The sequence below is a fragment of the Rutidosis leptorrhynchoides genome, chromosome 10 (assembly GCF_046630445.1).
Source record: "Rutidosis leptorrhynchoides isolate AG116_Rl617_1_P2 chromosome 10, CSIRO_AGI_Rlap_v1, whole genome shotgun sequence".
Classification (NCBI taxonomy): domain Eukaryota; kingdom Viridiplantae; phylum Streptophyta; class Magnoliopsida; order Asterales; family Asteraceae; genus Rutidosis; species Rutidosis leptorrhynchoides.
Window position 1 is genome coordinate 25,375,021 of NC_092342.1, and position 27,255 is coordinate 25,402,275.

The 27,255-nt window shown below is 35.2% G+C and overlaps 2 protein-coding genes across 2 annotated transcripts; both read right to left on the reverse strand.

Annotated features, from left to right (window-relative positions):
• Positions 1–450: 450 nt before the first annotated feature.
• Positions 451–27,180, reverse strand: LOC139872008 (cysteine-rich receptor-like protein kinase 44). Its single transcript, XM_071859793.1, has 7 exons — positions 26,528–27,180; positions 26,238–26,398; positions 25,906–26,161; positions 25,512–25,619; positions 2,480–2,603; positions 1,341–1,485; positions 451–1,014 (listed from the first exon to the last, which is right to left on the reverse strand). The coding sequence occupies exons 1-7, from the start codon at positions 26,586–26,588 to the stop codon at positions 691–693; spliced, it is 1,179 nt and encodes a 392-aa protein (XP_071715894.1). The 5' UTR covers positions 26,589–27,180; the 3' UTR covers positions 451–690.
• On the reverse strand, positions 26,592–27,254 carry LOC139870127 (receptor-like protein kinase ANXUR1). The gene has a single exon (XM_071857977.1). It carries the CDS (start codon positions 27,252–27,254, stop codon positions 26,592–26,594), a length of 663 nt encoding a protein of 220 aa, XP_071714078.1.
• Between the last annotated feature and the right edge of the window lies 1 nt (position 27,255).

Consider the following 27,255-nt stretch of genomic DNA (forward strand, 5'->3'; position numbering starts at 1 on the left):
TAGACACATCAGATAGATGCATTATTATATTATACAGAAGAGATGCATGATTGATCATAGATGAATATGCAAGGAATGAGTGACGTAAAGATGAAGGTAGATCATATCATATCATGTAGTAACTGTAGTCATGCAAATTTTCTCATCTACACTAGTAGCTATACTACACCAAACAAAGACCAACATTTACTGCAATTAATTTTTCTGTCAGAACACAGCATACTGAGTAAAGACAGAGGGTCCATTTCTAACCAAATCCATATGGGGATTGGAGACAACAAGAGATGGAGTAACTGCAGCCATTTGTTATTTTAAGTGTGTACATATATACTGTATATATTAACTAGAGAAGGTAAACTAGTTATAGTTACTGAACCATCTCCAATATGGTCAGAAACGATAGATTGAAAAATTATGTGTGGAGCCATTTGTAATTTGAAGTGTGTACATTTATGAATCAGAGAATGTAAACTACATTACAGAACAATCTCTATGCTCCAAAGATTGAATAATGTGGTAACTTTATATAGTTTTGTACTTTTGGTTCAAAATAAAATTCTGGAGTCACACAACCATTTTTATTTAGAGTCGTTATATAAACCAATGTTCAACATACAAAACTTTAACGTCTATCCATATAATCTGGTAAGACTTACACATGCACGGGATCATTGTAACCAGCTATCGAGGTCATAACTCTTGTCTAAAGTCATCAGCAGCAACACTATCGTAATCATTGTCAGAAGAAACAGCATCATAATCATTATGTTTGACATACATATGAATATAATTTGAGTACCATTCTAACATCCCTTCTTCATGTTTTTGTTGAAAAAGAAAAATAGATGACTCGTTGAGAAACATGCCAACCACTTCTTCCATTGTTGGCCTAAGCATTGGATCTAATACAATACACGACAACCCGATGTTGATGAATATTTCAGCAGTACTTGCATCAACATTATTGGGATCAGTCAGATATGCAATTGGTCCTTGTGGCAACATTCTCCAAGCCTACATCAAGTCAACATGTTTGTTACTGTACTATTTTTTTTCTTTCACATGTACTTCTAGCATTTGTACGAACAGGACAATACTTCCAAGAATCAAGATTGAAAGAAGTGGAATAATTAATATGCTTGTCGATTAACTTAACGTCTTCCAAAAAGTATGTTATAAGTTGAAAAAGTCAGGTTACCCTGCACGCCGTAATTTCTTTCCATGTCAATTATGTTTTTGGAAAGTATTGGGTTTGATTTGTAAATGATAAGAATCCATCTATTTTTAAAATTTTGGATTCTATACAAGCACAACTCTAATGCTCTACCATATCATTGTACCTGGTAATTGTTGCATTGTACCAACTGAAGGATCTCCAATACTTTACGTCCGGTTATAGTTTCCAAAACCAATAGACCAAAATTAAAAACATCTACCTTGGTTGATACACATCCAGTTATCAAATATTCTGGTAGAATGTGTCCCCTGTTACATTTGCAGGTATCAGGGTCAATTAAAAAAAATAAATTACAACAATATAGAGAAAGGGCGACCGGAGGTCCAAAGGGTTATGATTGTCTACATCTCACCTCGACTTACCCTGCGTCGGGATTGGATAATGTTGTTGTTTTTCATTAGTATAGCCAATATTTAATTAGTAAAACAGAATTGCTTATAGTAATTTCAATCAGAAGGGGATGATGGCCAATATGATTGTGATTGTGATCACATTTACTCCTTTAAGTAATTTCATTATACTTGGTTCGTCCCTATTACTACTATTTTGGATTATCCAGTGCACTCTTGGCAATAGTTTGTTGATAATGATAATTAGGAAAAGAGAACTTTGTCATGTTTTATGAGCAATTCAATATTTAGCAAAAATATGACGCAATGGCAGGGCACTTACTATTTCTGATTATCCAATGCACTCTTACTACTACTTTTTATTATAATCATGTACTCATTGAAGAGGATAGAAGTACTGGGTTTGGATTAAAGACTTTTTAAGTTGGGTCTTCTATGAAAACATGAATCTTTAATTTAGTGTATGTGTAGTTTTAACTAAACCATTAATATTTTTTGTTGTTGTTACCTGTTGATAAGTAGGTTTGGATTGCAAACTTATTGATTTGTGAGTACCATGAAGACCTGAATATTTATTTTAGTGTATATTTAGTTTTAACAAATGGTGATTATTTTTACCCATTTAGGTGATATTTTGGGTTAATTTGTATTAATGTCGAACAACATTATGCAAATTGCAAAAATAATAGGGTGTTGATGCCAAATAGCATTATATTCAAAGTTCTAACAATTAATTTTGTTTCTGGATTATTCAATAAAACCGTAATTTCACGTGTCATTTAACTAGTGTAGTTCCACTGAGAGGCTCCTTCAACAAAAGAGAAAAAAACAAAGATGGAGAAATTCTAAAAACTTTGAATATATGTGCATGAGCTAAAAATTATGTACTTACTGGGTCCCACAAATCATATCAACCTCAACGTAGTCACTTTCTTCAATTTGCAAGGCGAACCCAAAATCTGACAGTTTTGGGTAAAAGCTTTCATTTAAAACAACGCTTCTAGAATCTAAATCACCATATTGTTGGAGGTTTTATTAAATTCTTTCGTGTAGGGTAAATTAATCGATAGCCGGATAAATCACTGAATCGTGGTATCACTTTCCGAAAGTAATTATTCGACCCTTATAGCCTGGGTTACACGAATATCACTTTGGGATAAGACAGAGATTAAATTCTTGTTTTGGCAGAAACAAGAATTCCTTTTGCAGAAGAATATTTTGGTGTTCGTAACTTGTATATATTTCTCATGCATATTGGTTAATATATTTATATACACCCTTAATAATGAAAGAGTCTTTTATTAAAATCAATTGGCCGATTGATTAATAAAAGTATCTTCTATAATATTCAAAAGTGGTTACAGGAAGAATATTTCTATAAACAAATATTATCACTTCCATCATTAAAGTAAAAGTTGTTACTTTTACAATAAACAAATATTATATTTTACAACTATCAAAGCATGAGTGATCACTTTATAATAAACAAGTATTATTCCTTCAACCACTAAAACAAAAGTGGGTGCAAGAATAATTCTTCCGTAATCACTCAAAATTGTGTTAAGTGTTTTCTTACTGCTGTCTCTTAAGAACCAGCACTGCAAAAGGACCAGCAGCGTAAAAATCAGCAAACAGGACCAGCAGCGCAAAAGTCAGCATACAGGACCAGCAGCGCAAAAGTCAGCATACAGGACCAGCAGCGCAGAGGAACCAGCAAACAGGACCAGCAATGCAGAACAACCAGCACAAAACACTTAGCCAAATTTCAGCTTACTAAGAAAACTTAGTACTGAAAACACTTAGTCAAATTTCAGGTAGACCAAGTCATGATAGTAAATAATGGAAAATCACTTTTGGGTTCGGATAATCTATCACTTAATAGGTGTACACTCCGTACCTCCAAACCCATTTACAAGTGTAGATTAAAACCCAAAATTACACTAAATTTACAACAATCCTCCCCAATTTAGTGCAATTCGTTTCATGAGAATTAAACAAATTAAAACAAAACTCATGCATAAATGAAAATATCTTGAAGATTGAATTTTCACCTTAGTACATTACACATTCCAAATATTCGAGAATCGGGGTGTTCTAAGAATTGAACCCTTCAACCCATTTGAATAACTGAAAATAACATACACATAAGTTTTCAAATACTCTAAAGCTATCCTGACACTTTACAAGCCATGTGTCCATATCCATTCATGAATGTATCTAAAGCAAAAGTCCAAGCTTTGTTGAAGCGGCAAAACTTCACATTCACATAGGTAGTTCATTTCAGTCATGCACCTGCTATTGCACTTTTTCAAACAAACCACTAAGAAGCTAAACTTCATCCTCACCTTCAACATGTCCGAGTACATACCTTACCTTGGGATGATACAAAATTTTGTACTCCAAATTTCTAAGTATAAGTCTTCCACATTGAATTCAACTTCTAATTTTCATCAGAAGGGAATTGGGTATCTTATAATTAGAAATTTATGTGGACTTTAAACCCATCCCCACAGCAGACTTGTTCACCAAGTCTCTTGCCAATCCCTTCGTCAAGTGATCAGCTAAATTCTGTTGTGACCTCACGAACACTATAGAAATCACCCCATTCATGATGAGTTCACGAATCATGCTATGTCTGACACCTAAGTGTCTAGACTTTCCATTGTACATCTGGCTATAAGCCTTTGCCAATGTCGCAGCACTATCACAATGGATAGACATGGGTGCTATAGGTTTAGGCCATAATGGTATCTCATGGATCAAGTTTCTAAGCCATTATGCTTCTTTACCAGCAGCAGCTAAAGCAACAAACTCAGATTCCATCGTTGAGTTGGTAATACATGTCTGCTTCTTAGAAGCCCATGAAATAGCACCTCCCCCAAGCAAGAACACCCAACCACTCGTTGAAGAATGATCTTCAATATTGGTTATCCAACTCGCATCAGAATATCCTTCTATTACCGAAGGAAACCCATTATAAGATAAACTATAGTCCATAGTTTTCTTCAAGTACTTCAGTACCCGCCTAATTGCTTGCCAGTGATGAGTACTAGGATTACTAGTATATCTACTCAGTTTTCCCACAGCAAAAGCAATATCCGGCCTTATACAAGTCATGGCGTACATCAAACAGCCAATCACCTGAGAATACTCAAGTTGTGATACAGCTTCACCTTGATTAGGCATAAGCTTCTCACTTGGATCAACAGGGGTACTCACAGGATTACATTCAAAGCAATTGAACTTTTTCAACACCTTCTCAATATAATGAGATTGACAAATCGAAATTCCTTTGCTTTCACGTTTGATCCTAATGCCAAGGATAACGTCAGCCCCCCCCATATCTTTCATGGAGAATTTTGATGACAACAATTCTTTTGTTAAATCAACCTGACTTTGGTCAGTCCCAAAGATTAACATGTCATCAACATATAGACAAATTATAACTCCTTTACCAGAATCATCAAATTTACTATATACACATTTATCTGCTTGGTTTAATTTAAAACCACTAGATAAAATCACTTCATCAAACTTTTGATGCCATTGCTTAGGTGCTTGTTTCAAACCATATAAGGATTTCACAAGTTTGCACACCTTGCCTTCATTTCCTGGCATGACAAAGCCCTGAGGTTGGTTCATATAAACCTCCTCATCCAATTCACCATTCAAGAATGCTGTCTTCACATCCATCTGGTGAATAACTAGATTGTGAATCGTAGCCAAAGCAATCAGCAGTCTAATGGTAGTGATACGTGCCACGGGAGCATAAGTATCAAAATAGTCAATTCCAGACTTTTGTCTAAAGCCTTGAATGACTAACCTTGCCTTGAACTTTTCAATAGTTCCATCCACCTTCATCTTCTTTTTGAAAATCCATTTGCAACCCAAAGGTTTGCAACCAGGAGGTAGATCAGCTAACACCCAAGTGTTATTGCCCATGATAGAATCTATCTCATCATTAATTGCCTCTTTCCAGAATGCAACATCCTGAGACCTCATTGCTTCATCATATGTTTTAGGATCATCATCAACATTGAAACAATACGAATATTGGGTAGAAACATCATCCCTAGAACCTTCAACTAAGTATAGTTGAAAATCTGGTCCAAATGATTTAGGTTTCCTTTTTCTTTTGCTTTTCCGAAGCTCAAGTGACTGATCAACGGCCTTTTCAGAGACTTCATCATTACAATCCTTATTGATTCCATTGTTACTTGGAATCATATCCTTTGGTCTAGGTATAGATGAAAATCGATTTTCATCAAAGATTGCATCCCTTGAATCAATCACGGAATTGATTGAGACAAACTCATTAGGCTCTATTACATAGAACCTATATGCCTTGGAATGTTCAACATATCCAACAAATATGCAATCTATACCTCTTTCACCTAAACTTTTCTTCTTGGGATCAGGTAGTCTTACAACCGCCCTACAGCCCCATACCCGAAGATAATTCAAGTTAGGTTTCCTTTTATTCCAAAGTTCATAAGGTGTAATCTTGTTTCTTTTGTTAGGAACTCTATTAAGCAAATAACAAGCTGTTAACATAGCTTCCCCCCAAAATCCTTCACTTAAACCCGAATAGGATAACATGGAATTAACCATTTCCTTAAGGACCCTATTCTTCCTTTCAGATATACCATTTTGTTGTGGAGTATAAGGAGCTGTGGTCTCATGGATAATACCAACGGATTGGAAATACGATTGGTCAATGTATTCACCTCCCCTATCTGTTCTAAGTCTTTTAATCAAAGCCTTTTGTTGTAATTCTACTTCAGTTTTAAATATTTTAAATTTATCTAATGCTTCATCCTTAGTATGTAACAAATAAACATAGCAAAATCTAGAAGCATCATCAATAAAAGTCACAAAATATTTCTTGTTCCCTAAAGTAGGAGTAGCATGCAAATCACATAAATCACTATGTATTAATTCCAAAATTTCAGTATCACGATGTACATTTTGAAATGGTTTCTTAGTGATCTTTGTTAACATACACGTTTTACACTTTTCATTGTTCATGTCAAAAGCCGGTATTAATCCATCTTTAGACATATCTTGCATTCTTTTAAAGTGTATATGTCCTAGTCTAGCATGCCAAAGTGTAGAATTATTTATGCTAGAAGTAGATATAAAAGCAAAATTAACATTCAAGTGATTAATGTTAAGTCTAAACATTCTATTGCATAAATAACCAAAACCAACAAACATACCATGTTTTGACAAAACAAACTTATCAGATTCAATCACTTGTTTATAACCACAACAATTTAACACACTACTGGAAATCAAATTTTTTCTTATTTGTGGTACATGCAAAACATCAAACAAACAAATAGTTTTTCCAGAACTAAAACACAAATCCACACTTCCACGTCCATGAACAGAGGCTGTTGACTCATTTCCCATATGAAGAATTGATCCATCAGTCATGGACTCGTAAGTCTTGAACCAAAATCTATCCTTGCATACATGGGTGGTGGCTCCCGAGTCAACCCACCACGCGACATCATCATCCTGCACAAAATAAGCCTCAGATATATATGAAACATAATAATTCTCATTTGAATTATTAAATATATTCTGACCTTTCGAGTTGTGGTTGTTTAAACCATTTCCCGAACCGCTTGTGCTAGATCCTTTGGCATTATTATTACCAAAATTAACCTTGCAATCCTTTTTCATGTGTCCAGTTTTACCACACTTCCAACAAGTCAATTTAGACTTCTTGTTCGGAATAGCCTTGTTATAACCTTGATGTTTACGTTTGCCCTTTTTGTCATTATTACTAGTGAACTTTTTATGTTCCACCATATTGACAACAGACGTACCAGCAACTTCGTTGCTCTTTGGCTTGTCATTATCCTGCAACCTGAGGGATTCCTCAATACGCAGATGACTACCCAACTCAACAAGAGTTAACTCCTCCTTCTTATGTTTCAAAGAATGTTTAAATTCTTTCCAAGATGGAGGTAGTTTATCAATTATGCTTGAGACTTGAATAGACTCATCCATATTCATCTTATGTTGTATGAATTGACCAAGTATACGAATGAGCTCATTGTATTGTTCCAAGACCGGTCTAGAATCGACCATCTTGTAATTATTAAAATTACTCACAAGGAACTTTTTACTAGAAGCATCCTCAGACATATACTTGGTTTCTAAACAGTCCCATAGTTCTTTAGAAGATTCAATATTTAGGTAAATATCAAAAAGGGAATCAGCCATACCATTGAGGATTAAACCTCTAGCGATGTAGTCATCGTTCTCCCACTTGCACCTTTTCCGAATTTGTTCAATAGTGGCATCATCACCATGATCGTCAGGAATTGGTGTGCTGAGTACGTACATCACACTCATGCTGCTCAGAAAGAAGTGCATCTTCTTTTGCCATCTCCTAAAATCAATTCCCTCAAACTTATCAAGTTTGGAGAAATTCGCCGTCATGTATTTCATCGTAGCCGCCATCGATTATAACAAATAATTACTTTCGATTGTTGGAGGTTTTATTAAATTCTTTCGTGTAGGGTAAATTAATCGATAGCCGGATAAATCACTGAATCGTGGTATCACTTTCCGAAAGTAATTATTCGACCCTTATAGCCTGGGTTACACGAATATCACTTTGGGATAAGACAGAGATTAAATTCTTGTTTTGGCAGAAACAAGAATTCCTTTTGCAGAAGAATATTTTGGTGTTCGTAACTTGTATATATTTCTCATGCATATTGGTTAATATATTTATATACACCCTTAATAATGAAAGAGTCTTTTATTAAAATCAATTGGCCGATTGATTAATAAAAGTATCTTCTATAATATTCAAAAGTGGTTACAGGAAGAATATTTCTATAAACAAATATTATCACTTCCATCATTAAAGTAAAAGTTGTTACTTTTACAATAAACAAATATTATATTTTACAACTATCAAAGCATGAGTGATCACTTTATAATAAACAAGTATTATTCCTTCAACCACTAAAACAAAAGTGGGCGCAAGAATAATTCTTCCGTAATCACTCAAAATTGTGTTAAGTGTTTTCTTACTGCTGTCTCTTAAGAACCAGCACTGCAAAAGGACCAGCATCGCAAAAATCAGCAAACAGGACCAGCAGCGCAAAAGTCAGCATACAGGACCAGCAGCGCAAAAGTCAGCATACAGGACCAGCAGCGCAGAGGAACCAGCAAACAGGACCAGCAATGCAGAACAACCAGCACAAAACACTTAGCCAAATTTCAGCTTACTAAGAAAACTTAGTACTGAAAACACTTAGTCAAATTTCAGGTAGACCAAGTCATGATAGTAAATAATGGAAAATCACTTTTGGGTTCGGGTAATCTATCACTTAATGGGTGTACACTCCGTACCTCCAAACCCATTTACAAGTGTAGATTAAAACCCAAAATTACACTAAATTTACAACAATCCTCCCCAATTTAGTGCAATTCGTTTCATGAGAATTAAACAAATTAAAACAAAACTCATGCATAAATGAAAATATCTTGAAGATTGAATTTTCACCTTAGTACATTACACATTCCAAATATTCGAGAATCGGGGTGTTCTAAGAATTGAACCCTTCAACCCATTTGAATAACTGAAAATAACATACACATAAGTTTTCAAATACTCTAAAGCTATCCTGACACTTTACAAGCCATGTGTCCATATCCATTCATGAATGTATCTAAAGCAAAAGTCCAAGCTTTGTTGAAGCGGCAAAACTTCACATTCACATAGGTAGTTCATTTCAGTCATGCACCTGCTATTGCACTTTTTCAAACAAACCACTAAGAAGCTAAACTTCATCCTCACCTTCAACATGTCCGAGTACATACCTTACCTTGGGATGATACAAAATTTTGTACTCCAAATTTCTAAGTATAAGTCTTCCACATTGAATTCAACTTCTAATTTTCATCAGAAGGGAATTGGGTATCTTATAATTAGAAATTTATGTGGACTTTAAACCCATCCCCACAGCAGACTTGTTCACCAAGTCTCTTGCCAATCCCTTCGTCAAGTGATCAGCTAAATTCTGTTGTGACCTCACGAACACTATAGAAATCACCCCATTCATGATGAGTTCACGAATCATGCTATGTCTGACACCTAAGTGTCTAGACTTTCCATTGTACATTTGGCTATAAGCCTTTGCCAATGTCGCAGCACTATCACAATGGATAGACATGGGTGCTATAGGTTTAGGCCATAATGGTATCTCATGGATCAAGTTTCTAAGCCATTCTGCTTCTTTACCAGCAGCAGCTAAAGCAACAAACTCAGATTCCATCGTTGAGTTGGTAATACATGTCTGCTTCTTAGAAGCCCATGAAATAGCACCTCCCCCAAGCAAGAACACCCAACCACTCGTTGAAGAATGATCTTCAATATTGGTTATCCAACTCGCATCAGAATATCCTTCTATTACCGAAGGAAACCCATTATAAGATAAACTATAGTCCATAGTTTTCTTCAAGTACTTCAGTACCCGCCTAATTGCTTGCCAGTGATGAGTACTAGGATTACTAGTATATCTACTCAGTTTTCCCACAGCAAAAGCAATATCCGGCCTTATACAAGTCATGGCGTACATCAAACAGCCATTCACCTGAGAATACTCAAGTTGTGATACAGCTTCACCTTGATTAGGCATAAGCTTCTCACTTGGATCAACAGGGGTACTCACAGGATTACATTCAAAGCAATTGAACTTTTTCAACACCTTCTCAATATAATGAGATTGACAAATCGAAATTCCTTTGCTTTCACGTTTGATCCTAATGCCAAGGATAACGTCAGCCTCCCCCATATCTTTCATGGAGAATTTTGATGACAAAAATTCTTTTGTTAAATCAACCTGACTTTGGTCAGTCCCAAAGATTAACATGTCATCAACATATAGACAAATTATAACTCCTTTACCAGAATCATCAAATTTACTATATACACATTTATCTGCTTGGTTTAATTTAAAACCACTAGATAAAATCACTTCATCAAACTTTTGATGCCATTGCTTAGGTGCTTGTTTCAAACCATATAAGGATTTCACAAGTTTGCACACCTTGCCTTCATTTCCTGGCATGACAAAGCCCTGAGGTTGTCATAACCCGTCCTTAACCATAAGAACGTGTTAGATAACGTATGATTTCATTGCGAGGTATTGACCTCTATATGCGACATTTTTAAAAAGGAAAACTGCATATATTATACATTACAAACCAAACCATTATTTTTGTTACAAGCTTTAGACAATAAAAAGATGATTATCGTTTAACGATAATCTTCGACTTACAAACTTTACAAATGATAATAACAACACGATTTCTAGCATATTTTACAACACACGTCCTCGGATATGCAGTTTTATTTTTGACACAAATATGAGTACGCATGATCCTGCTTAGATTCAACATAATGCAGCGGAAGCTTTAATTATCACCTGAGAATAAACATGTTTAAAAACGTCAACATAAAGTTGGTGAGATATAGGTTTAGTGCGCAGCAATATATATATAGACCACAAGATTTCGTATATAAACATTTCAATAAAAATATTCTAAGTGGTTGAGCACTTGGTAACCATACTTAACAATTAATCACGTCGCATATCCCCTTTAATATGAAATCTTACTACACTGTACCAAGTGTAGTCACGAAACGAAGTACTGTGCAACCGTTGAATACTGGTCGTCCAGTCCGATTGGGGTTGTCAGGCCCGATAGATCTATCAACAGGATTCGCGTTTACAATACCGCTGTAAATATTAGTTACCAAGCTACAGGGAAGTATGCCAGTGGTACAACTCAACGTAGAATATATTTTTCAGTTACTTGTGTCCATAATGTAAAACATAAAATACATGTATTCTCATCCCGAAATATTTAGAGTTTAAAAGTGGGACTATATACTCACTCTTGTCTTGATGATATATATATTTTGACTCGGTCTTCCGGTTGATATCACGAACCTATCCATATATAATATATCAATATGTTTTCATTTTAAAACAAACGTTATATATATATATACTTGTTATACTTTTAATATTTTGAATATTTCCTTAGTCCGTAGTTAGCATTCCGATGTTAGTAATTCAATTTTTAATGGTTCATTTTTAGATGTTTAATATACCCGCAATAAACAAAACCCCCAACGAAATAAATAAAACCCCATCGTATATGTATTGGTCGAGATTAATCTTGACCCATGGTACCGGTGTTGTCAAATGACGTGTTGCGTACATAAAGTACCGGTGTTGTCAAATGACGTGTTGCGTACAAACATGGGATCTTATGATTAATCTTCTCGTATTGTTTACGGGTGATCCTGAACCATATAAAATTATAAAATATCATGTTATCTTAGAAATATGTGATTTATATCATTTTTTTTCCAATTGATCCCGTAGTTGAAATGATCTAGGATAACCAATTTTGTTTCGGTCATAGTTTCTTCGTTACAAATCCGTTTTCGTTGATTCAAATTGCCATCTTCTTGGATCGAGTTCTTCTTTAAGACTATGAACTGTAAATACCTTGGTTTGTATTCAAAATCATACGGCATAAGTGAAACATTAGTGAAACATATGAAGTTAAACATTTTTTTGTTACAACAAAATCATTTAATGACCATTTTTCTAAAAATACTTATACTTTGAAAAAACAAGTTTTACCTTGTTAAATTAGTATATACATAAGTTATATTACAGGTCTTGAAGTATTTTAAAAGTTAAGTTAGAAGGATCTATTTAGTTTGCAAACAAGTTTGAAAACATTCAAACTATGTTCTTGTTGTTAAACTTTTGTACCACAAAATAAGATAGCTATATATATATGAATCGAATAAGGTTATGAACATAGATTCTACCTCAAGTTCCTTGGATGAAGTTGCTGTAAGAGAGAAGTAAGAAGCTAGAATCAAAAGGGTGATGGAAGTGGATGAAAGATTGGAAGTAAGTTGGTGTTCTTGGAGGGTTTTCTTGAAGTGTTGTTGTATGGTTTTCTTATGGTGTTTTAGTATGGTTTTTGAAGCTAGATCTTCTTGGAAACTTTGCTGAATTGATTAAGGGTTTTAAGGGTTGTGAAAGAGTGTGTGTTTAACTAAAAATGAGGTTAGAAAATGAACTAGAAATGGTGATACTTATAACCTAAAAAAAACATGTATCATGTAATACATGATAAGATTTTTAGTTTGTAATTTTGTTAATTAGTCAAGTAATCATCCAAAAGTAATTACCTAGCTCTAAGGGCATGAATAATGGCTGGTTAGGTGGTGATTTTGATGTGTATTTACTATTAGTAAATACGTATAGGAGCTAGGTATGATACGAGTACAAATACTCTAAATATACGTATAGAAATTTTGTGAAAAATGGAATGAGGATTCAAATATAGCTATCTTTTGTGAATACACTTATATGATTTTATGTATTTAAGTTCTTAAAAGTGATTAAATACATTACTTATACAATATATGTATAAACATTATAGTCTTAAGTATTTAAGTCAAATAACGTTACGTATTGTTATCGTTTTGAAAACTTAAGTTAGTAGTTTCAAAATACACATATAACTTGTTGTTATTAATACAAAATGAGATATTAAAACATTTATTAATCATGTTAAATATGTATATATACATTTATATACACAAACGTATAATTATCATATATTGTATAGTTCGTGATATCATCGGTCAAACTAGACGGTCAAACGTTGTGTAAAACTCTTTTCGGAAATATAAGTCTCGACAATTTGGATTGCTTATCATGTTGGCAAGGTTTAATTTATGTAAATATTAATCTTATAAGTATAGTATGATCGAAAAAGTGCGGGTCGTTACATTACCTCCCCGTTAAATAAATTTCGTCCCGAAATTTTAAAATTGTACCTATTTTGCGTCATCGAGAAACAAATGCGGATACTTTCGTTTCATCTGATCCTCTCGTTCCCAAGTAAACTCGGGACCTCTTCTAGCATTCCAACGAACCTTAACAATCGGTATATTGCTCTGTTTGAGCTGTTTAACTTCACGGTCCATGATTTCAATTGGTTCTTCGACGAATTGTAGTTTCTCGTCGACATGGATTTCTTCAAGAGGAATGGTGAGGTCTTCCTTTGCAAGACACTTCTTCAGGTTTGAGACGTGAAAGGTATTATGTACTCCAGCGAGTTGTTGCGGTAACTCGAGTCGATAAGCTACCGGTCCAATGCGTTCGATGATCTTGAACGGGCCTACGTACCTTGGGTTCAGTTTACCCCTTTTGCCGAAACGTATTACACCTTTCCAAGGTGACACCTTTAGCATAACCATGTCCCCGACCTGAAACTCTAATGGTTTCCTTCGAACATCGGCGTAGCTCTTTTGGCGACTACGGGCTGTTTTCAATCTCTCCTTGATTTGCACTATCTTCTCAGTCGTTTCATGTATGATCTCGGGACCAGTTAAATGTCGATCTCCTACTTCATTCCAACAGATAGGAGATCTACACTTCCTTCCGTACAATGCTTCGAATGGCGCAGCTCCAATGCTCGCATGATAACTATTATTATACGAGAATTCTGCTAACGGTAGATATTTATCCCATCCGTTTCCAAAATCGATCACACATGCCCTGAGCATGTCTTCGAGAGTCTGAATCGTTCTTTCACTCTGTCCATCGGTTTGTGGATGATATGCGGTACTCATATACAAACGAGTTCCTAGTGCCTCCTGTAGTGATTGCCAAAACTTTGAGGTAAATCTACTATCACGATCGGATATAATGGAAATAGGTATTCCATGCCTTGAAACAACTTCCTTTATATACAATCGTAATAGTTTCTCCATTCTATCCGTTTCCTTTATAGGCAAGAAATGTGCAGACTTGGTGAGACGATCAACAATCACCCAAATGGTGTCGTATCCCCAGGCAGTCTTTGGTAACTTCGTGATGAAATCCATGGTAATACCATCCCATTTCCATTCTGGGATTTCTGGTTGTTGAAGTAACCCGGACGGCTTTTGATGTTCTGCTTTGACTTTGGAACAAGTTAAACATTCCCCAACATATGTTGCAACGTCTGTCTTCAAATTAGGCCACCAATAATGCGTCTTAAGATCTTGGTACATCTTTCCAACTCCAGGATGTATCGAATATCTTGTCTTATGTGCCTCGTTCAATATCAACTTCCTTAATCCACCCAACTTCGGTACCCAAATACGATTTGCAAAATATCGAATTCCATCTTCCCGCATAACGAGTTGCTTCGCATACTTCTTCATTATTTCATTTCCTATATTTTCTTTAGTAAGTGCTTCTCGTTGAACTTCTTTGATTTGTGAGTTGAGATTCATGCGAATTTTTATGTTCATCGCTCGTACTCGAATTGGTTCTCGTTCCTTTCTGCTTAGTGCGTCAGCCACCACATTCGCTTTCCCGGGATGATAACGAATTTCACAATCATAGTCGTTTATTAACTCGACCCACCTACGTTGCCTCATGTTCAATTGTTTCTGATCAAAAATATGTTGAAGGCTTTTATGATCAGTAAACACAGTGAATTTAACCCCATACAAGTAGTGTCTCCACATCTTCAATGCAAACACGACTGCTCCCAATTCTAGATCATGCGTCGTATAATTTCGCTCGTGAATCTTCAATTGTCGGGATGCGAATGCAATAACTTTCTTCCGTTGCATAAGAACACAACCAAAACCTTGTCGCGAAGCGTCACAATATATTTCAAAATCATCGTTCCCTTCTGGTAACGATAAAATAGGCGCCGTAGTTAACTTCTTCTTCAGTAATTGAAATGCGTTCTCCTGCTCCGAGGTCCATTCATATTTCTTCCCTTTTTGCGTTAACGCTGTCAACGGTTTAGCTATTCGGGAAAAATCTTGAATAAACCTTCTATAATAACCGGCTAAACCCAAAAATTGGCGTATCTGCGTTGGTGTCTTAGGAGTCTCCCATTTTTCAATAGCTTCAGTTTTTGCTGGATCAACCTGAATTCCTTCGCTATTAACAACGTGACCAAGAAATTGCACTTCTTTCAACCAGAAAGCACACTTAGAAAATTTAGCATAAAGTTGTTCTTTTCTCAACAACTCCAGTATCAACCTTAAATGCTCTTCATGCTCTTGCTCACTCTTGGAATAGATAAGAATATCATCAATGAAAACGATAACAAACTTATCTAAATACGGACTACAAACTCGATTCATGAGGTCCATGAATACAGCTGGCGCATTCGTCAATCCAAACGGCATAACCAAAAATTCATAATGACCATAACGTGTCCGAAAAGCAGTTTTCGGAATATCCTCTTCTTTGACGCGTAGTTGATGATAGCCCGATCTTAAGTCGATTTTTGAATAAACACATGATCCTTGCAATTGATCAAATAAGTCATTAATTCTCGGTAGTGGATACCGATTCTTGATAGTTAACTTATTTAATTCACGATAGTCTATACACATCCTAAAAGATCCATCTTTCTTCTTAACAAACAAAATTGGAGCTCCCCACGGTGAAGTACTCGGTCGTATGAATCCACGGTCCAGTAATTCTTTTAACTGACTTTGAAGTTCTTTTAACTCGGACGGTGCAAGTCTATATGGAGCACGAGCCACTGGTGCAGCTCCTGGTACTAAATCTATTTGAAATTCTACCGATCTAAATGGAGGTAATCCCGGCAATTCTTCCGGAAAAACTTCAGGAAAATCTCTTGCCACAGGCACGTCGTTGATGCACTTTTCTTTCTTTTCGACTTTATTAACATGTGCTAAAATAGCGTAACATCCCTTTTCTAAACACTTCTTGGCTTTCAAACAGCTAATGAGTTTTAGCTTTGAATTACCCTTCTCTCCATAAATCATCACTGGCATTTTATCCTTACCAGGAATACGAATTGCCTTCTTGGCACAAACAACTTCCGCTCCTATTTTGGACATCCAGTCCATGCCGACTATTACATCAAAACCTCCTAATTCTACGGGTATTAAGTCGATTTTAAACGTTTCTCCAGCTAGATTTATTTCACAATCACGACAAATTTTATCGGCTTTAATTAGCTTACCATTAGCTAACTCAATCAAGTACTTAGCATCTAGAGGTAATGATGAACAATTCAATTTAGTGTAAAAATTTATACACACGTAACTTCTATCGGCGCCAGTATCAAATAAAATAGATGCTGATAAGTTATTAATGGTAAACGTACCCGTAACAAGTTCCGGGTCTTCTCGTGCCTCTCTAGCATTAATAACAAACGCTCTTCCACGTGCAGGTCCGCCATTCTGATTCGGGCACTGGCTCTTATAATGACCTTGTTTTCCACACCCAAAACAAGTAATGTTAGCCAAAGCAGTTCTATTTGCGTTGGTGGCAGGAGTCTTGTTGCCATTTGTAACGAGAGCCTTACAATCTTCCGCAAGATGACCTTGTCGATTACACTTGGTGCATAACACACTACAGTAACCAAAGTGATGTTTGTGGCAACGGTTGCATAAAGGATTTTGTCCTTTATAACCAAAGCTTAAACCACTACCCGCACCTTGCGTGTTTTCTTGTTTCTTAAAAGATTGTTGTTGGTTACCTCGATCATAATTTCCATTCCACTTTCTTTTGTTACCTGATACCTTCACATCAGTATTGGATACTTTCTTATCCATGATGACCTGATCCATTAGCTCGTTTGCCATGGTTATAGCTTCATGAATTGTCTTAGGTTTCGATGCTGTAACATTTGCCTTGACCTTTTTGGGCAAACCAGCTTTGTACATTTCAATCTTCCGTTCTTCGGTTGGAACCAATTCAGGACATAGCAAAACTAATTCCATGAATCGCTGGTTGTAGTTGGTGATTTCAGTACCAACCACCTTCAAACTTCGTAACTCATCTTCTAACTTAATAACCTCATTCCTGGGACAATACTCGGTGATTATCATTGCTTTGAATTCTTCCCATGGAGTATCATAAGCTACATCTCCTCCTACCGCCTTCACATAATTCTTCCACCATGTGAGTGCACTATCTTGTAAAGTGCACGATGCAAACTTGGTCATGTCTTTTTCATCACAACCGCTGATTTTGAACACCGTCTCCATCTTTTCTATCCATCGGGTTAAACCGATAGGTCCTTCCGTTCCACTGAATGATGATGGCTTGCAAGCTTGGAACGTCTTGTAGGAGCATCCTACACGAGGATTTGGATTAACTGCAGCAGCTCTTGCAGCCTCAACCCATAACATTCTGTCGTTCACTCGCTGGTTGATGAAGTCCTCGACTTCTTGTTCCGTCATTCGATTCAATCGCGCCATTTCCTAATGAAAGAAAATAATTATTCACATGGATTATTATAGATGTAGTGTGTATTTATAGTACATTATAGCTTATTAATAATATGAACTAGGTATTATTATAAAAGCCTTTTCTTCTTATTAGCGTTTTATAATTATATCTTGGGTAGTACCTACCCGTTAATGTTCATACTTAATAGCTTAGTACAGAATCAATTACTACAATCTAAATAATACTTAACCATGGAAAATTATTGCATTTCATACTTCAATATTTTACATATGCTTATCTTACATCGAACATTAAGCAAACCACACTATTAATATTATACAAAACATTATTCGGTTCCATGGTTTGACACAGCAGCGCATCGTTTGATCTATTTTCTAGGACGTTTAGACACAAAGATTTGCTTAACGCTTATCCTAACTGTCTGCCTATATTTTGGCTGTGGGACTGAAGAACTGGATGCCGGGACAGAACGAATAGGAATAGCGGGGATAGGGGTGGTAGTGTTGAGTGGAATTGGTGCCACATCATTCTCATTAAACTCGGGATTTGGATTTTCTAATTCATTAGCCTTTCGTTTCTTTCCTAGTTCGAACTCGTCTTTTGTAATTTCCTGTATTTCTTCCTCGGGTTCACTTTCCTCCTCGGGTTCACTTTCCTCCTCGGGTTCACTTTCCTCCTCGGGTTCACTTTCCTCCTCGGGTTCACTTTCCGGGTTCTCTATAGTTGGTTCATCCGGAATTTGTGAGTCTTCCCCAAGGATATCATTTTCGTCATCGGACAGGTTAATGACTGGAACGCCATCTGAAGATTCTGATTCGGAGTCGTTGATTGTGATAACAATTTTTGAGCTCGACATCTATCACACAACAACTAACCCATTAGTACTTATATAATATTTACATATAAATTTTAACCAACAGTGATAAGCAATGGTTTTTTTTTTTTTTTTTTTTAAATCAGACCCGGTCAAAGTCCAGACTTACTAATGTATCCTAACGGCTTCTCGGTTAGACACACTAATGCAGACCTGGTTCGCTAAGACCAACGCTCTGATACCACATGTCATAACCCGTCCTTAACCATAAGAACGTGTTAGATAACGTATGATTTCATTGCGAGGTATTGACCTCTATATGCGACATTTTTAAAAAGGAAAACTGCATATATTATACATTACAAACCAAACCATTATTTTTGTTACAAGCTTTAGACAATAAAAAGATGATTATCGTTTAACGATAATCTTCGACTTACAAACTTTACAAATGATAATAACAACACGATTTCTAGCATATTTTACAACACACGTCCTCGGATATGCAGTTTTATTTTTGACACAAATATGAGTACGCATGATCCTGCTTAGATTCAACATAATGCAGCGGAAGCTTTAATTATCACCTGAGAATAAACATGTTTAAAAACGTCAACATAAAGTTGGTGAGATATAGGTTTAGTGCGCAGCAATATATATATAGACCACAAGATTTCGTATATAAACATTTCAATAAAAATATTCTAAGTGGTTGAGCACTTGGTAACCATACTTAACAATTAATCACGTCGCATATTCCCTTTAATATGAAATCTTACTACACTGTACCAAGTGTAGTCACGAAACGAAGTACTGTGCAACCGTTGAATACTGGTCGTCCAGTCCGATTGGGGTTGTCAGGCCCGATAGATCTATCAACAGGATTCGCGTTTACAATACCGCTGTAAATATTAGTTACCAAGCTACAGGGAAGTATGCCAGTGGTACAACTCAACGTAGAATATATTTTTCAGTTACTTGTGTCCATAATGTAAAACATAAAATACATGTATTCTCATCCCGAAATATTTAGAGTTTAAAAGTGGGACTATATACTCACTCTTGTCTTGATGATATATATATTTTGACTCGGTCTTCCGGTTGATATCACGAACCTATCCATATATAATATATCAATATGTTTTCATTTTAAAACAAACGTTATATATATATATACTTGTTATACTTTTAATATTTTGAATATTTCCTTAGTCCGTAGTTAGCATTCCGATGTTAGTAATTCAATTTTTAATGGTTCATTTTTAGATGTTTAATATACCCGCAATAAACAAAACCCCCAACGAAATAAATAAAACCCCATCGTATATGTATTGGTCGAGATTAATCTTGACCCATGGTACCGGTGTTGTCAAATGACGTGTTGCGTACATAAAGTACCGGTGTTGTCAAATGACGTGTTGCGTACAAACATGGGATCTTATGATTAATCTTCTCGTATTGTTTACGGGTGATCCTGAACCATATAAAATTATAAAATATCATGTTATCTTAGAAATATGTGATTTATATCATTTTTTTCCAATTGATCCCGTAGTTGAAATGATCTAGGATAACCAATTTTGTTTCGGTCATAGTTTCTTCGTTACAAATCCGTTTTCGTTGATTCAAATTGCCATCTTCTTGGATCGAGTTCTTCTTTAAGACTATGAACTGTAAATACCTTGGTTTGTATTCAAAATCATACGGCATAAGTGAAACATTAGTGAAACATATGAAGTTAAACATTTTTTTGTTACAACAAAATCATTTAATGACCATTTTTCTAAAAATACTTATACTTTGAAAAAAACAAGTTTTACCTTGTTAAATTAGTATATACATAAGTTATATTACAGGTCTTGAAGTATTTTAAAAGTTAAGTTAGAAGGATCTATTTAGTTTGCAAACAAGTTTGAAAACATTCAAACTATGTTCTTGTTGTTAAACTTTTGTACCACAAAATAAGATAGCTATATATATATGAATCGAATAAGGTTATGAACATAGATTCTACCTCAAGTTCCTTGGATGAAGTTGCTGTAAGAGAGAAGTAAGAAGCTAGAATCAAAAGGGTGATGGAAGTGGATGAAAGATTGGAAGTAAGTTGGTGTTCTTGGAGGGTTTTCTTGAAGTGTTGTTGTATGGTTTTCTTATGGTGTTTTAGTATGGTTTTTGAAGCTAGATCTTCTTGGAAACTTTGCTGAATTGATTAAGGGTTTTAAGGGTTGTGAAAGAGTGTGTGTTTAACTAAAAATGAGGTTAGAAAATGAACTAGAAATGGTGATACTTATAACCTAAAAAAAACATGTATCATGTAATACATGATAAGATTTTTAGTTTGTAATTTTGTTAATTAGTCAAGTAATCATCCAAAAGTAATTACCTAGCTCTAAGGGCATGAATAATGGCTGGTTAGGTGGTGATTTTGATGTGTATTTACTATTAGTAAATACGTATAGGAGCTAGGTATGATACGAGTACAAATACTCTAAATATACGTATAGAAATTTTGTGAAAAATGGAATGAGGATTCAAATATAGCTATCTTTTGTGAATACACTTATATGATTTTATGTATTTAAGTTCTTAAAAGTGATTAAATACATTACTTATACAATATATGTATAAACATTATAGTCTTAAGTATTTAAGTCAAATAACGTTACGTATTGTTATCGTTTTGAAAACTTAAGTTAGTAGTTTCAAAATACACATATAACTTGTTGTTATTAATACAAAATGAGATATTAAAACATTTATTAATCATGTTAAATATGTATATATACATTTATATACACAAACGTATAATTATCATATATTGTATAGTTCGTGATATCATCGGTCAAACTAGACGGTCAAACGTTGTGTAAAACTCTTTTCGGAAATATAAGTCTCGACAATTTGGATTGCTTATCATGTTGGCAAGGTTTAATTTATGTAAATATTAATCTTATAAGTATAGTATGATCGAAAAAGTGCGGGTCGTTACAGAGGTTGGTTCATATAAACCTCCTCATCCAATTCACCATTCAAGAATGCTGTCTTCACATCCATCTGGTGAATAACTAGATTGTGAATCGTAGCCAAAGCAATCAGCAGTCTAATGGTAGTGATACGTGCCACGGGAGCATAAGTATCAAAATAGTCAATTCCAGACTTTTGTCTAAAGCCTTGAATGACTAACCTTGCCTTGAACTTTTCAATAGTTCCATCCACCTTCATCTTCTTTTTGAAAATCCATTTGCAACCCAAAGGTTTGCAACCAGGAGGTAGATCAGCTAACACCCAAGTGTTATTGCCCATGATAGAATCTATCTCATCATTAATTGCCTCTTTCCAGAATGCAACATCCTGAGACCTCATTGCTTCATCATATGTTTTAGGATCATCATCAACATTGAAACAATACGAATATTGGGTAGAAACATCATCCCTAGAACCTTCAACTAAGTATAGTTGAAAATCTGGTCCAAATGATTTAGGTTTCCTTTTTCTTTTGCTTTTCCGAAGCTCAAGTGACTGATCAACGGCCTTTTCAGAGACTTCATCATTACAATCCTTATTGATTCCATTGTTACTTGGAATCATATCCTTTGGTCTAGGTATAGATGAAAATCGATTTTCATCAAAGATTGCATCCCTTGAATCAATCACGGAATTGATTGAGACAAACTCATTAGGCTCTATTACATAGAACCTATATGCCTTGGAATGTTCAACATATCCAACAAATATGCAATCTATACCTCTTTCACCTAAACTTTTCTTCTTGGGATCAGGTAGTCTTACAACCGCCCTACAGCCCCATACCCGAAGATAATTCAAGTTAGGTTTCCTTTTATTCCAAAGTTCATAAGGTGTAATCTTGTTTCTTTTGTTAGGAACTCTATTAAGCAAATAACAAGCTGTTAACATAGCTTCCCCCCAAAATCCTTCACTTAAACCCGAATAGGATAACATGGAATTAACCATTTCCTTAAGGACCCTATTCTTCCTTTCAGATATACCATTTTGTTGTGGAGTATAAGGACCTGTAGTCTCATGGATAATACCAACGGATTGGAAATACGATTGGTCAATGTATTCACCTCCCCTATCTGTTCTAAGTCTTTTAATCAAAGCCTTTTGTTGTAATTCTACTTCAGTTTTAAATATTTTAAATTTATCTAATGCTTCATCCTTAGTATGTAACAAATAAACATAGCAAAATCTAGAAGCATCATCAATAAAAGTCACAAAATATTTCTTGTTCCCTAAAGTAGGAGTAGCATGCAAATCACATAAATCACTATGTATTAATTCCAAAATTTCAGTATCACGATGTACATTTTGAAATGGTTTCTTAGTGATCTTTGTTAACATACACGTTTTACACTTTTCATTGTTCATGTCAAAAGCCGGTATTAATCCATCTTTAGACATATCTTGCATTCTTTTAAAGTGTATATGTCCTAGTCTAGCATGCCAAAGTGTAGAATTATTTATGCTAGAAGTAGATATAAAAGCAAAATTAACATTCAAGTGATTAATGTTAAGTCTAAACATTCTATTGCATAAATAACCAAAACCAACAACATACCATGTTTTGACAAAACAAACTTATCAGATTCAATCACTTGTTTATAACCACAACAATTTAACACACTACTGGAAATCAAATTTTTTCTTATTTGTGGTACATGCAAAACATCAAACAAACAAATAGTTTTTCCAGAACTAAAACACAAATCCACACTTCCACGTCCATGAACAGAGGCTGTTGACTCATTTCCCATATGAAGAATTGATCCATCAGTCACGGACTCGTAAGTCTTGAACCAAAATCTATCCTTGCATACATGGGTGGTGGCTCCCGAGTCAACCCACCACGCGACATCATCATCCTGCACAAAATAAGCCTCAGATATATATGAATCATAATAATTCTCATTTGAATTATTAAATATATTCTGACCTTTCGAGTTGTGGTTGTTTAAACCATTTCCCGAACCGCTTGTGCTAGATCCTTTGGCATTATTATTACCAAAATTAACCTTGCAATCCTTTTTCATGTGTCCAGTTTTACCACACTTCCAACAAGTCAATTTAGACTTCTTGTTCGGAATAGCCTTGTTATAACCTTGATGTTTACGTTTGCCCTTTTTGTCATTATTACTAGTGAACTTTTTATGTTCCACCATATTGACAACAGACGTACCAGCAACTTCGTTGCTCTTTGGCTTGTCATTATCCTGCAACCTGAGGGATTCCTCAATACGCAGATGACTACCCAACTCAACAAGAGTTAACTCCTCCTTCTTATGTTTCAAAGAATGTTTAAATTCTTTCCAAGATGGAGGTAGTTTATCAATTATGCTTGAGACTTGAATAGACTCATCCATGTTCATCTTATGTTGTGTGAATTGACCAAGTATACGAATGAGCTCATTGTATTGTTCCAAGACCGGTCTAGAATCGACCATCTTGTAATTATTAAAATTACTCACAAGGAACTTTTTACTAGAAGCATCCTCAGACATATACTTGGTTTCTAAACAGTCCCATAGTTCTTTAGAAGATTCAATATTTAGGTAAATATCAAAAAGGGAATCAGCCATACCATTGAGGATTAAACCTCTAGCGATGTAGTCATCGTTCTCCCACTTGCACCTTTTCCGAATTTGTTCAATAGTGGCATCATCACCATGATCTTCAGGAATTGGTGTGCTGAGTACGTACACCACACTCATGCTGCTCAGAAAGAAGTGCATCTTCTTTTGCCATCTCCTAAAATCAATTCCCTCAAACTTATCAAGTTTGGAGAAATTCGCCGTCATGTATTTCATCGTAGCCGCCATCGATTATAACAAATAATTACTTTCGATTGTTGGAGGTTTTATTAAATTCTTTCGTGTAGGGTAAATTAATCGATAGCCGGATAAATCACTGAATCGTGGTATCACTTTCCGAAAGTAATTATTCGACCCTTATAGCCTGGGTTACACGAATATCACTTTGGGATAAGACAGAGATTAAATTCTTGTTTTGGCAGAAACAAGAATTCCTTTTACAGAAGAATATTTTGGTGTTCGTAACTTGTATATATTTCTCATGCATATTGGTTAATATATTTATATACACCCTTAATAATGAAAGAGTCTTTTATTAAAATCAATTGGCCGATTGATTAATAAAAGTATCTTCTATAATATTCAAAAGTGGTTACAGGAAGAATATTTCTATAAACAAATATTATCACTTCCATCATTAAAGTAAAAGTTGTTACTTTTACAATAAACAAATATTATATTTTACAACTATCAAAGCATGAGTGATCACTTTATAATAAACAAGTATTATTCCTTCAACCACTAAAACAAAAGTGGGTGCAAGAATAATTCTTCCGTAATCACTCAAAATTGTGTTAAGTGTTTTCTTACTGCTGTCTCTTAAGAACCAGCACTGCAAAAGGACCAGCAGCGCAAAAATCAGCAAACAGGACCAACAGCGCAAAAGTCAGCATACAGGACCAGCAGCGCAAAAGTCAGCATACAGGACCAGCAGCGCAGAGGAACCAGCAAACAGGACCAGCAATGCAGAACAACCAGCACAAAACACTTAGCCAAATTTCAGCTTACTAAGAAAACTTAGTACTGAAAACACTTAGTCAAATTTCAGGTAGACCAAGTCATGATAGTAAATAATGGAAAATCACTTTTGGGTTCGGGTAATCTATCACTTAATGGGTGTACACTCCGTACCTCCAAACCCATTTACAAGTGTAGATTAAAATCCAAAATTACACTAAATTTACAACACATGTATGATCGGACCAGGAGCCTGGTTGTGAAGGTAAACAAATACTCTAGCAATTCCTAGTAATATTTGGTACCTTTGGTTCCAGTCCAAAAGAGTACACAGTGGATCTACAAACAAAGATCACAAAACATATGATTATCAAATTTCTAGCAAAAAGTTAAATACATGAGCTACCACTGTAATATATGATATAAAATTTACCAAAGGGACATTGGTCAAGTGGTATCAAATTCCAATCATGAGGTTGTCGTTTCAAGTTTAAGGGTGGGGACATATTCGTGAAAATATGTATAAATTTGTAGTGGACTGTGTGAATTATTGTCTTTAAAAATATATATCTAATATGGAGTATAGGATTTTTATAAGAAACGATTTAAAAGTAAGAGTTCATACCATGTAACATGCTATGCAGGGTTTTACGCGAAGCCAAATTATAGACGAGAAGCATTATTGGTCCTTGAATGCAATATCCAACCAACTCAATCAAATTCTTATGTTTAAGCTTTACAAGTATTGATACTTCATTCATAAGATGTTTATACAGTACTTCATCTACACCTTGTTTATTTTTAACTAGATTGTCAAGTTGAAACATAGAATCAGAATGAGGTCCAAGAATTGTAATAGCTTGTCCATATTGTAGCCTTCCCTGAAATTAGGAGAAACCAATCTGAAACATTTAGCAAATCAGGGAAAAAACTAGAGTAAAAGGAAGTATCAGATACCTTGTACATGGAACAATATCCCCGAACGAAAATATTATTAGCTTCAGAGAAATTATCAGTTGCAAATTTGATAGTGTCAAAATGGAACCTACGTAATTGTTGGTTTTCATCTAGAAGAGTACTGAGGTATAGTTCCACGAATTTTAAACTTCTTGCTTCAACTAAAAGTTCAACGAATAACATGTAACTAAACAAAAATAATAATAATAATAATAATGTACATTTTTTGCTGTAAATAGGTACATTAATCTAAGGAAAAACAAATTGAAAAGAACATGATAATATGATACCTAGGTTTTCCCAATTGGAAGGAAAGACAGATGTAGAAATCTTTTTCCCAAATATTGTCATGCCTCAGGCCTGCAATTTATCATCTTCTTTCACCTGTAAAGCTAGGATATACTCAAGGGCCGAAACAACCTGACCCATTGTAGGGCGCTGTTTCGGATGGTTATGCAAACACCCAACCGCTAGCTGCGCAAACTCTTTTAAACATCTAGAAGATATTTTGTCACTTATATTGTGATCAACGATTTGCTTTAGCCTACCTTCTTTGATACAGTCTTGTACCCAACATGCTAACCCCCATTGATCCTCATCAAGACTTCTATCTACTGCTCGTTTCTCACACAAGACTTCAAATAGTACCACCCCAAACGCATATATATCAGACTTTCGGGTTAGCCTACCCGTCTGATAATAATCAGGATCTAGATATCCGAATGTACCTTTCACTAGAGTGTTGACACCAGTATCTGTCTGATTTATTGGACCTATCTTGGACAGCCCAAAGTCTGAAATCTTAGCAGCCCAATTGTCGTCCAACAGTATATTTGAGCTTTTAACATCCCTGTGTATCACTCCATGATTTATACCTGTACCCGTGTGAAGGTAATCTAACCCACGAGCAGCCCCTATACATATTTTTAGCCTTCGAACCCAAGTGAGAAGAGCTCGTAATTTGTGGAGATGATCTTCAAGGGTCCCTCGAGGCATAAATTCGTAAACAAGTATCATC